Below are 13,350 nucleotides of genomic sequence, written 5' to 3'. Positions count from 1 at the left end.
TAATCTTTCATAAAGATAGTTTAAAGTTTGAGATTATTGGGGGTAACAGGTGGCGTGATGGAGGCGTTCTCGCGGCGCGCGCACTCATTGGCTGAAGCGTCGGGCCCGCGCGTCTGTGTGTTCGAGGTTCAGTTTGATCGGACGTCTGGTCAGAGTAGAGTGAAAACACCGGCTTCTGCATAAGACATGGAGCGAGCGGTATGAACAAAACTTTGTCTGCTCTATAGTTTGTTTTATTTGTCATGTTTCTGGGTTATGTTCCTTACGGACATTGTATCGTATCATACAAAGGCTACCGATCGACAGCCTGGTTGATGATAACGGAGCATCTGCTTTTGCCGCGTCGAATAGCTCGCTTACAGTGTAAACACTGAGTGAAAAAGTGTTTTTGAGTCACTTTCTTTATTGTAATATATTGAAAATGTATTCATAGTGGACGTCGTGTCAAGTTGAACACATACAATTATATTAATAATAAAAAAAAATCTCTCTCTCTCATATATATGTGTATATATACATACACACACACACACACACACACACACACACACACACACACACACACTCTGGCGGTCAAAGGTTTGGAATAATGTACAGATTTTGCTCTTATGGAAAGAAATTGTTACTTTTATTCATCAAAGTGGCATTCAACTGATCACAATGTATCAGTCAGGACCTTAATAATGTGAAAAATGACTATTACAATTTGAAAAAAAATATTCAGAACTTCTTAAACTACTTCAAAGAGTTTTCATAAAAAAATCCTCCATGTGCAGCAATGACAGCTTTGCAGATTCTTGGCATTCTAGCTGTCAGTTTGTCCAGATACTCCGGTGACCTTTCACCCCACACTTCCTGTAGCACTTGTCATAGATGTGACTGTCTTGTCGGGCACTTCTCACACACTGTACAGTCTAGCTAATCCCACAAAAGCTCAATGGGGTTAAAATCTGTAACACTCTTCAATTATCTGTTGTCCAATGTCTGTGTTTCTTTGCCCATTCTGACCTTTTCTTTTTGTTTTTCTGTATCAAAAGTGGATTTTTCTTTGCAATTCTTCCCATAAGTCCTGCACCCCTGAGTCTTCTCTTTACTGTTGTACATGAAACTGGTGTTGAGCGGGTAGAATTCAATGAAGCTGTCAGCTGAGGACATGTGAGGTGTCTATTTCTCAAACTAGAGACTCTGATGTACTTATCCTCTTGTTTAGTTGCACATCTGATCTTCCACATCTCTTTCTGTCCTTGTTAGAGTCAGTTGTCCTTTATCTTTGGAGACTGTAGTGTACACATTTATCAAGCATTACATAGCCTTCATTCCTCAAAACAATGATTGACTGACGAGTTTTTAGAGAAAGCTGTTTCTTTTTTGCTATTTTTGACCTAACATTGACCTTATGACATACCAGTCTGTGTCATACTGTTGAAACTCAAACACAAACACAATGTTTAGCTTCATTTAACAAACCATATATCTTTCAACTGTGTTTGATGTAATGGCAAGAGATTTTCTAGCACCAAATTAGCAATTTAGCATGATTACTCAAGGATAATGTGTTGGAGTGATGGCTGCTGGAAATGAGGCCTGTCTAGATTTGATCAAAAATAAATTTTTCAAATAGTGATGGTGCTGTTTTTTACATCAGTAATGTCCTGATTATACTATAGATCAGCTGAATGCCTCTTTGGTGAATTAAAGTTAATATTTCCTTCCAAAACAGCAAAATCTGTAAATCTTCCCAAACTTTTCGCTGCCAGTGTATATATATGTATATATATATAGCTGACTATTACAAAAACTAACTGTGGTGGGACCATGCTACTGTGATGAATGAGATCGTAATACCTTTTAATTTTCTATAATATTTACATGGAAAGGGCCCTGCGATGGACTGGCGACCTGTCCAGGGTGTCCCCCGCCTTTCGCCCAATGTTAGCTGGGATAGGCTCCAGCCCCCCGCGACCCTGTACACAGGATAAGCGGTTGACGATGGATGGATTTACATGGAAAGGGGCTTCAAAAAATACCATGCCATTGCCTAGCATGTCCAAAAAACATGGTGGTTGTAGCTTAGCACAGAACATTTTGGTAATTTTTTGAAAGTAATTGGAATTTGATGTTTAAAGTAAGACCTTGATGTCATTCCTCATATTTTTTGCAGTCACATCGATAAAGGATGAGAGAACATTTTGATGCACTCTAATGGTTATTATATAGAAACTGTACCAAAATTCAAGCAAATCTTTATGGATGAATCTCACAAAACCTGTCAAGAACACTTCTGGTATATATTTCACCTCATCAAATTAAGCACATTTCCTTACACCTCACATGAAAATATCTTATTCTCATAATGTAATGCAAAATAAACAATTCTGCATTGCTGCAGTGTGGATATAATGTGTTTTTTTTTTTAAATTACCCTTGGGATTTCCTATGGATTTTGAGAATGGGAGTAAAATAAGGTCATTATGTGGTAAACATTACTTTAAGATATTAGCTTATTGATCTACAACATAAATTACACACAGACACAGTCATTCCTCAAACATGAATTTTACTCATAAATCCAAAACTGCCATTATGAAAACCCATAATAAAATCCCAAGGCTCAAAAATGCTAATTCTCTTCAGGCTTTTTGGACTACAACCTTAACAGCTCTTTTACTCCTTGATATTAAATTTCCTGTCAATGTTGGCAAAAATAAATCACTGTGTTGATGCTGTTTGTATGTATACAATCTCTGCATACAAATATCAGATTTAGCAGGAATATTTTATTTGTGTGTTAGAGTGCAGATGCATTGGAGGCAAAACCTGATGGCTTCTTTGACATTCTGGATGAGAGGCGGCAGGATAGTGACATAAAGCACGCCCTTCGGACTTTTAACCCCCAGCCGTATCGTGGGGCCACACCCACTTCAGCCAGCGCTCTCAACAGGATGGTGCTGGAATCCCAGTACTTGAGCTACATCATAAAGGAGGTGAGAGAGGGAGGGAGGGAGAGAGAGAGATTGATGGAGACATTCATACCAGTATATTTCATTGTCTCTCACTCTTGCACAGATCGCGCTTGAGAGTGATGAACCACGTGAGGTAATTCTCGAAGAGGCATCGTCCATTCTGGAGGAGATGAGTCAGAATCTTCAGCTGGGCTTCGTTCGTCTGCTGGGATTCATAATGAGCAAAGTGTTTAAGAGTTTGTTTCGCTCTATACATGTCAACCAGGATGGACTTACATGGGTTAGTAAAAGTTATTCTAGTAAGTTAAGATAGAATTGTTAATGCTTAAATCCTCCATAATAGTCTAGTATTAGAAAAAAGGCTGATGTTTCTGTGAAAGGTTGTACTGAAAACACTGAAATCTGCTTTACGTATAAACTTGATTGGAATTTCTGTCCTCAGCTGCAGCAGGCCATTCAGGAGTATCCCGTTATCCTGATGCCCAATCACAGAAGCTATGTGGACTTTCTTGTTGTGTCATATATCATGTTCACCTATGACCTCTCTCTTCCCGTCATTGCAGCTGGAATTCGCAAGTATCTGCAGATTTTGTTTGTCATGTTTGTATGTAGCAAAACTCCACAATCCCTCATTTTTCATTCACATATTTTGCATGTACATGTACATTTTTTTTTATTTAAAAATGGCCATAAAATCATACTTGTATTCAAGCTATGGTACCACATTTTTACTCCACTGCTTTATAAATCTGTCCATCTTTATTTCTCCCATAGCTCTGATGGGGATGAAGCTGATTGGTGAGATGTTTCGGCGGTCAGGTGCATTTTTTATTCGTCGTGCCATTGGCTCAGACAAACTGTACTGGGCAGTGCTATCTGAATATGTCAGAACAATTGTCCGGGTGAGATTTGGATAATTTTTCAATGCCTTTTTGCAAATAACAGTCTTTTCCATTGCACTAGTGAATCTTTAATAAGTCTTTTCAAGTGCACTAGTGAAACTTTATTTAGCCACAGAAACTGAACTCTTGAGACTGTCAAAAACAATTGCTGTTTTTCTGCAGACAGGTTTTGCGCCTGTAGAGTTTTATGTTGAAGGATTACGGAGTCGTACACTGAAATCTGTCACACCAAAGCTAGGTAAGCTTGTACACTTAAAGAGATAGTTCACCCAAAAGTGAAAATTGGCTCATCACTGTCTCACCTTCATGCCAATGTATGACTTTCTTTATTCTGCAGAACACACACTTAAGACTTTTAGAAGAATATCTTCGCTCTGTAGGTCCATACAATGCAAGTGAATGGGTGCCAAAATGTTGAAGTGACGAAATGCACATAAATACAGCAAAAAAAAACTAAAAAAAATGTAATCCAGAAGACTCCAGTGGTTAAATCTATGTCTGCTGAAGCGATATGTTTTGGTGAGAAACAGATCAAAATGTTAGTCCTTTTTTACTATCACTCTAAACTTTAACTTTTACATTCTACTTCTTCTGTTTTTGGTGATTTGCATTCTTCATGGATATTGCCATCTACTGGGCTGGGAGGAGAATTTATGGTAAAAGCAGATTTAAATATTGATCTCTTTCTCACCCACACCTATTATATCACGTCTGAAGAGATTTAAACACCGGAGTCTTATGAATGTCTTTTATGCTGTGTTTATGTGCATTTTAGAGCATAAAATGTTGGCACCCATTCACTTGCATTGTATGGACCTACAGAGCTGAGATATTCTTCTAAATATCTTAGTGTGTGTTCTGCAGAATAAAGAAAGTCATACACATCTGGGATGGCACGAGGGTGAATAAATGATGAGAGAATTTTAATTTTTGGGTGAACTATCCAATATAAAGTCAAGATTGACCCTATTTGCTTTCTTAATGCGCATTCCTAGTCTTATTGTGCACAATTATCCAATGCATGTTGTTCTAAAGAGTTTCTTTTTAATAAAGATTCATTATAAATGCGGGTTTCCGCAGGGGCCTGTTCTGGGTCCTTTGCTGTTCTCTCAGCTCAGTTCTTTGAGCTAAAAACCATCCTCTGGATGAAAGCATCTGCTATATGAATAAATGCAAATGTAGTTCTGATTTGGTCCTCATAGGAATGATGAACATGGTGTTGGAGCCCTTTTTTAAAGGAGAAGTGTTTGATATCAGTCTAGTCCCCATCAGCATCAGTTATGATCGCGTGCTGGAGGGTTCCCTCCTTGCTCACGAGCTGCTGGGTGTGCCCAAACCTAAGGAGACCACTAGGGTATTGTCCAAACTCTTTCATCACAGAAGTCTCATGTGTTCAAAAATATGAATGAAATACACTTGATAACATTTATGCAAAACAGAGTGACTTACTCTTGCTTGCTGTGAATGTGCAGGGTTTGCTGAAGGCCAGGACGGTGCTGAAGGAAGATTACGGCTGCATGCATGTGTACATTGGCAGCCCTGTGTCAGTAAGAGAAAGGGTGAATGGAAAGTTGAACCGCAAACAGTACAATCTTGTGCCCAGGTAATATACACAGACTTAACTAGTTTTAAATTTGCACTGAGATCAGTGAAATCTCCAATCACTGAACTGAACTACTCAGCCCAATAATCTCAAAGACTCATTGGAATTAATCAGACTTTTTCCAAGGCTGCTTAAAGGGAAACGGACAGTTCATGCAAATGTTTGGTTTTTACCTCAGTCAGTTGTAAGACTGAATACTCAATACAGCAGAACAGAAAAAGCAGCGATGTACGAATTTGTCACACCACAAAGCTACTTTTTGGAAAAAGTAGCTAGATACAGGAAAAGCTGATCTAAAAACAGTGTAATGCTACTGAAAAATGTTGTTAGTGGTTTTGTTACTTTTAGTTAATACTGCCAATAAAATGCTGTCATTAAAGTTCCATCTTTTTGTTTCTGTCTCATTTACAGATACTTGCCCATGAAGCCCAATAAGGAGACACAGGAGATTGTGTCAGGTCTTGCCCACACAATGGTCCGTTTGCAGGAGAGACATGTAGTACAGAGCCCATGGAACCTGATGGCCTTTATTGTCCTGCAGAATCTCCAGGGCATTGATTTAGACCAGCTAACCCACAGAACGGTCTGGCTGAAAAGACTCGCCCTGCGGTTTGGAGCTCACCTCAACTGGCCCAGTAAGAGCATGTGCAGAGATCATATTGAACCAATCACATTTCATTACTCAGTTAGTGAGTCTACATGCACATTCAAAATCAAGCTACAGTGAGTTTTTGCATAGTCAGGCTACAGTCTTCATTTGTCTGTCCAAGAATAAAATACATGACACAATGCATAATCAAAATCAGCTAAGGAGGTGTTCAACATGTCGAGCATTGAGGCCACTTGCAGTACAGTTAACATGTATACGTGCTGGACTCATATTTCAGTCAGGCTTAAGCCTCATTTTAAAAAGACAAATTACTGATCTGATTTCTGCCATGTTGGACTAACGGATCTAGATAATGTAGTTACTGTAAACAAGATGTTGCATGTCACAGATGATGTCAGTAGAGATTGATTTGTTTTGAGCCCGGAAATGTTTTTTAAACTATGTGAGCTGAATTACATAGCCCAAAGCTAGCCGTACATTATAATGTGTGAGCTGTGTATTATTCAATTAAATATTAGAAAATTAATGTGCACCTCCTTTAGGGGTTTATTGTGTCTTTCCAGAGGTCTCTAAATAGTTTAGCTTTCTCAGCAATATGCACTGGTATTGTGAAATAATCATGAAAGTTCTTGTAATTCTAGGACTCATGCCAACACACGTGAAAGAGATAAACAGTGTCCAAAAACAACAAAACTCCACTTAAAAAGTACATAGCAATGACCTAGCAACCAATCAGAACATCATAGAAACCGCATAGCAATACCCTAGCAACCACTCAGAACACCCTACCAACCACTCAGAACATCCTAGAAACTGCATGGCAACACCTTAGCAACCACCCAAGCATCCTTTTAGAACATCCTAGAAATTGGATAGTAATGCCTTAGCAACCTCCCAGACATCAGATAAACCACACAGCAACGCCCTAGCAACCACTCAGAACATCCTAGACATCACACAGCAACTCCCTAGCAACCACTCACAACATACTAGTAACCACAGAGAAATGCCCTAGCAAGCACTCAGAACATTCTTGAAACCACATAGCAATTACCTAGCAACCACTTAGAGCATCCTAGAAACCGCAGAGCAATGCCATATCAACCACCCATAAAAACATTGCTTCCATTAGATCATTCTATACATTGCATAGTAACGCCTTTGCAACCACTCAGAACATCATAGAAACCGCACGGCAATGCCATAGCAACAACCAGGAACACCCTAGCAACCACTGAGAACATCCTAGAAACCACAAAGCAACACCCTAGCAACCACACAGAATATCCTAGAAACCACATAGCAACACCCTGGCAACCACTTAGAACATCATAGAAACCACTTAGCAATGCCCTATCAACCGGCCATAAAACCATTGCATCCATTTAGAACATCTTATAAACTGCATGGTAATGCCTTATCAACCACATATCAATGCCCTAGTAACCACCAGGAACACCCTAGCTACCACTCAGAATACCCTTGAAACCATATAGCAATGCCCTAGCAACCATTCAGAAGCCATTTTAAACTATGTAAACAAGTAATATGGGATTTTTTTTGCATCTGTTTTGAAGAGCACATTTCAGATTCTGAGGTGATGTCATCGAGCATAACACTGCATCACTCAATAGTGTGCTGTGAGAGGGGGCGTGTCAATTTAGTGGAGGAGGCAGGTCAAGGACCTGTCAGTCAAGAGGAGGGCATGCTCAGGCGTGCTGCTGCTGTGCTCATGTGCACCTCCTACAGGAATCAAGCTCTGCACATATTTACTCGACCTGCTATGGTGGCCATCGCTATGACAACAGCTGCAAATAATAGGACTGGTCAGTCCCAGGTCTTCTGTTAATTACCTTTGGTTGAAAATATAAAAATGAATACCGCTTCTTAGAGAACAGGGTCACTTATGTCATTGCTTTTCCAGATGACCTCTTTCGTCGTTTTAACTTCCTGTTGGAACTCTTTTCCAATGAGTTTGTCTTCATTCCTGGTCAAGCGGTTCAGGTGAGCCAGACTGTTTAAGCATAACCTTTGACGTGTGAACATGAGACATTTGTCTAAACACCTGTCTGTCTCTCTCTCTCTCAGGATTTTGAGGAGGGGTGTTCTTTGCTACAGCAGTCTGGCATAATTGGCAGCTCCAATAAAGAGTTTTACGTGAGAGATGATGGCCAGGAAACCGTCGCCTTCCTCAGAGCGATTCTGCAGCCGTTAATAGAGAGTTATCAGGTGATTGGGGTCATTTCTGATTCTTATATATCAATCACAAACTGATGAATATTTGCATCACTTTTTTAAATATGCATAATCAGATTTCAATGACTTTTATTTGGAATTACCATATGGAATTGACTTTCCACAGCAGAGAAATGTGATGTCCATAGGAATGGATGTAAGGTCTGAAACAAGTGTGCCGCACAAGCCCTCAAACGTGAAGCCAAAACGTCTCGATCGCCACCCGGTGACTGGTCCTAGTATAGGTCATAAACCCCGCCTCCCCATGTTATTCAACGGGACGTGAGACCAACTAAACAATTCAATTACACTTCACATATCTTTTTTCCAAAGATAGAAACTACAGTAAATGACAGAAACTATCATGTTGATGTCATTTCAAGTGTTTGTTTTCAAAATAAGTTTGTTTTTAGTTATTTAATGCTATAAAAACGGTGCTGTGACATCATGATTGACAGGTTCTCTGAGCGAAGTAGTCACTGAAGCACCAACTGAATTTTTTTCGGGATCTTCGGAGGACTGAGGAGATTGGAGCTTTAAATTTAATATCTAAATTTCTATATTTAATTATTTCACACCATCAAAAGTCAAAAGTGCAGGGGCGTGTGCTTGCGATTGATTCAGCGAGAGTGAGGGCGGGGCCTTGATTTCGCGGCTTTACTTCCTGCTCACTACTGCGCAGGTCTGGTCCCGAAATCACAACTGCGCAGACTCAAGTCCCAAGATGTCAGCACCATATCGGGACACTGGCGGCTTCAGTTCTCACCAATGGAAAAGAGCTAAGGGGCATCGTCCATCTTTTTTTACAGTCTATGGTCTGAAAGGGTTACAAATATAACATGCAGTAAGTAATCCAAAAGTAATCTAATTATATTACCTAAAAGTGTAATATAAAAATTACTTTACTGATTACAATTTTAGTTGTGTAATTTGTAATCCAAATCAGATTACATTTAATAAGTAATCACCACAACACAGTCCATTGATATATAAATGACAGAGAGAGAGACACACGGTAGGAGAATAGTACGTGTGTAAACCAAAAAAGCAAATGTTAAACTTTTTTGTTGGGGCCCCAAAGTTTTTCAGTTGAACTGTTCCTATAGTTTAAAATTTCCAAATGCAAGTGTGCAGAATGTACAATATGTCTGTATAATCCCAGTATTAATCTGTGTGTTTAGGTGGCGTTTCGGTTCCTGTGTGAGGAGAGCTCACTGACATTCAGAGAAAAGAACTTCTTACCCATCGTCCGCAGTTTCATCATGAAGCTCCTTATTTCAGGTGAGGGATCACGTTCAGATAACCTCTGATTCCAGACTATCTGTGCTCACAGGCGTGTCGGGACTGATGTTTGCTTTGGGTATCTGTGACATGACCTTAATGAGTAGATAACAGCTTATTGCATGTCCAAAGGTGAACCGAGTATTCAAAATGCACTTACCTGAACGTTCACCAAAAAAAATGACAAAATCACCCTCATGTCTTTTCTAAATATGTTTGCCTTTTTTGTTTTTCTAAAGAAAAATCCGGAGGCTTTTGAGCTTTATAAATGACAACAAAAGCACCATAAAAGTAGTCCATATGAATTTAATGAGATTTAAGAACTAGAGCGAAGGGGGAGGATTTGAAGCAAATAAGACATTTGGTCTTTTCTTTGCACAAACCAATTATACAGTATGGCTTCAGAGGACTTGGAATATTGTGCATGGGCCGTAAAACGCAACTCTACTGTTTTGATCGAATTTACGTTTTTGGGTAAACTATTTGTTAAGCTTTTGTCTGAAATCTTTCTCTTTTTTTATTTGCAGGTGAAGTTCATTCATATGAGTGTTTATCATCTGATGTACAGAAGAATGTTCTCTCTGCTTTGCTCAGGTTGGCTGCTGTGACCAAAACCAAAGTGTAAGCAGCAAAGTTTTAGAAATAAATATATAACCAAAACCTATTTTGGTTTTATTACCCTTAATGCTAACACAGGCCGCCTCCTTGCCACAGCTTGTGTTTAAAGGGATAGTTCCCCCAAAAATGAAAATTCTCTCAAATTTGACTTTCTTCTGCTGAACACAAGAGTTTAGAAGAATATCTCAGCTCTGTAGGTCTATACATTGCAAGTGAACTGTGGCCAGAACCTTGAAGCTGCAAAAAGGAGATAAAGTCAGCACAAAATTCATCCAATCATACAACTCCAGTGATTAAATATCATACTGTCTGTTATGGCTGAGATCAACAAACCAAAATATAACTCCTTTTTCACTGTACATCTTGCCATCGCAGTCTCTAGTTATGATCATGATTTCAATCTCGATTACACTTCTTAGCGCTTGATGCATGCACATAACGCTAGATGTTGCTGCAGGAAGTGTAATCAAGATTAAAATCATGATCTCCAAGCAGACTGCTGTCAAGATTTATAGTGATAAAGAAGTTATATTTTTTATACACTGGAGTTTGGATTAATTTTATGCTGCCTTTATGTGCTTTTTGGGGCTTCAAAGTTCTGGCCACCATTCACTTGCATTGTATGGGCCTAGAGAGCTGAAATATTCTTAATTTGTGTTCAGCAGAAAAAAGAAAGCCATACACATCTTCGATGGCACGAGGTTGGATAAATTATTAATTAAATTTTTTGGTGAACTAACCCTTTGATGCCAGAAATTAAAATACAGTAGTTATAATGACCTCTTTCTTTATTTATTTATTTCAGTGATGAGCAGAATGAGTTCACAGTGAATAAAGCTGCAGTGAAGAGAATATGGGACCTGCTAAGTAAATGCATTGATATTTTTGTACTGGATCAATCAAAGACACTACACAAATGATTCAATCTCTGACTAATTAAAGTTTGGCCCCTGTTGTCAGTAATACTGTCTTATGGCTGTAGAATGGAATAATTCCTCATGATATTGGTACTGTAGTGGCTATAGCTTTTGGGTCTGGAACCTCTACATTTTACAATATTTCCATAACAACTAAATTGCATTTTTCACTGTTTTTTGTGTCCATGGCAGATGGTGAATTAACTCCTCGGATCAGTTCAGATGCCAGACTATGAAAAGAATCATATGACAGCGACTCATCTCTCCATTTTATACCAGCTGAACTCATCTGTTGTGTTAATCACTGAGGTTGTTTGTGTGTTTCCTACTGTAACACACAATTATTACAAGTACAACAGATAGGAATTAATAATCCATTTGAAAATCATACAGACAATAGATACTCATATATTACTTAAATTACAGCAAAAAGAACATAAAACATAGACATAAACATCTACTTCTAAATATTAATTTAAAAATGCTTGTTCAATATGCATTTGTTTTTAATGTTGATAATAAAATAACTGCATAAATGAAATATTTTTTTTAATCTGTGTTGTTTAAAATATATATTTTTGTATGAAATCATTATAATAAAATATTGATTACAGCATGCATATTCCATTACCTACCCCCCACACACACACAATTTATTTTTTTAACAAAACACATGACAATAAAATATGAAATAATAATGTCATTTTAAAAGATAGGATTACAATAAACGTTACATAAACATGTTATGGGATATTTGGTATGTATATAAACAAAATGAAGTACCAGGTAATTACCATGTTGTAATACCTACACAATTATATATATATATATATTACTTGCTTGTTTTGATTTGATATATATATATATATATATATATATATATATATATATATATATCAAAACAAGCAAGTATAGAGACACCTGCGTTCTGTCATATTCGAACGGCCCCTTTGGAAGGCGGGGTTTGATGTAGAGGGCGTGGTCTAATTCAATTCTGGATGATTAGCCAATTTTGTTTTGAGAGGCTACGGGAAATCTCATTTGTTTTTTGCGTGATTTTTCCTCATCTGCGGCGTCAGCGACGTGATCAGCTCCTGACAATACTCCGACAGGTATTCTTCCACTTGTTCTCTCTGTTTCTGTGATTCTTCACTATTTCTCTTCAGTTCTTTGGTCCATTCATCCACATCTTTAAAGAGCAGCATCTGTTGCACCCACCTCATCGTCGACAAAAGGAGAAACAGCACCCCCTGCAGGAAGTGTCTGACACCGACACACAGAGTCGACACGACTGCCAACAGGTGTAGAACTGATTCCCAACATAAACACAGTCCCTCAAAATGATGTTTAGTGCTGTTCTTAAAACCCTCTAAGCAAGTATCTTCTCGACTGCTAGACTTTTCTATAATGCAAATAATTGTGATTAAAAAATGCCACGCAGCTTTGGCGAAGTGTAAAGTGGCATTGCGCACAGGTAACAGCGCCAGGTACAGCTGACACACGGCTGTGGACACCGCATGAAGAACCAAACGACACTCGTTAATAGTTTTTACTGTGAATAAAAAAAAACGTATTATTTTTCAAATAATTAAACATGTTTAGGCTAATATAAATATATTGTTCTATCCTTATATCAATATTTTAAACCAGATTTAACGTTGGTAATTACGCCTACTTCGAATAAAATAATTATATATATAATACACACACACATTTTAGTCTAAAAAAACATAATATTTACCATCCACGAAATAGATCATCCAAATAGCCAAGAAAATCCACATTTTTAAGACGAATATGTTTCTCGGACTGGTAGTGAATGTGGAGTGACGGGTTGTTTGTGAGAAATGAAACTCAAACACGTCCCTAGTGTTTATCTCTAAACGGAAATACAATCCATTAACCGTGATTTTGATTGAGTTAGTGAGGCAGAAATGTCACAAAGGCTTCCGTTTTGCTGGGCGATTATAACTCACTGCTCATTGCGTCATGCGTTGGAATGTGGCGTGCACCCATTTTTATTCTATATCTTTTGTCATTCAAACTATCAGAAATTGCATTAAGCACACTTTCGAATTGTTCGAATCATACGACTTAGCAAATTAGAGAAAAGTCGTACGAATCCTGACGATTTCGCTGTGAGTGTGTTGGGTAGCCAACTCTACCCCCTAACGAGTTAAAGGTGCAATTTGACTAATATAACCAATCTTACAGAGTCACT

The 13,350-nt window shown here is 38.3% G+C and overlaps 1 protein-coding gene across 2 annotated transcripts; it reads left to right on the top strand.

Moving 5' to 3' along the window:
* Positions 1 to 106: 106 nt before the first annotated feature.
* On the top strand, positions 107 to 11,608 carry LOC127623829 (dihydroxyacetone phosphate acyltransferase-like). 2 transcript variants are annotated; one of them, XM_052098377.1, is made up of 15 exons: positions 107 to 198; positions 2,793 to 2,984; positions 3,067 to 3,243; positions 3,406 to 3,535; positions 3,738 to 3,865; positions 4,028 to 4,103; positions 5,068 to 5,219; positions 5,338 to 5,468; positions 5,880 to 6,103; positions 7,656 to 7,904; positions 8,003 to 8,082; positions 8,167 to 8,307; positions 9,495 to 9,594; positions 10,122 to 10,215; positions 11,018 to 11,608. In XM_052098377.1, exons 1-15 carry the CDS (start codon positions 187 to 189, stop codon positions 11,130 to 11,132), a joined length of 2,001 nt encoding a protein of 666 aa, XP_051954337.1. In that variant the 5' UTR covers positions 107 to 186; the 3' UTR covers positions 11,133 to 11,608. The 2 variants fall into 2 exon arrangements, with proteins under 2 accessions (XP_051954337.1, XP_051954336.1); XM_052098376.1 differs by lacking the exons at positions 107 to 198; positions 2,793 to 2,984; positions 3,067 to 3,243 and having other exon boundaries at positions 3,441 to 3,865; positions 11,018 to 11,079; positions 11,322 to 11,608.
* Positions 11,609 to 13,350: the final 1,742 nt, after the last annotated feature.

This window comes from Xyrauchen texanus, chromosome 30 (genome assembly GCF_025860055.1).
Source record: "Xyrauchen texanus isolate HMW12.3.18 chromosome 30, RBS_HiC_50CHRs, whole genome shotgun sequence".
NCBI classification, from domain to species: Eukaryota; Metazoa; Chordata; class Actinopteri; order Cypriniformes; family Catostomidae; genus Xyrauchen; species Xyrauchen texanus.
Note: the sequence above shows the minus strand (reverse complement) of the source record. Positions and strands in the feature narration are given on the sequence as shown.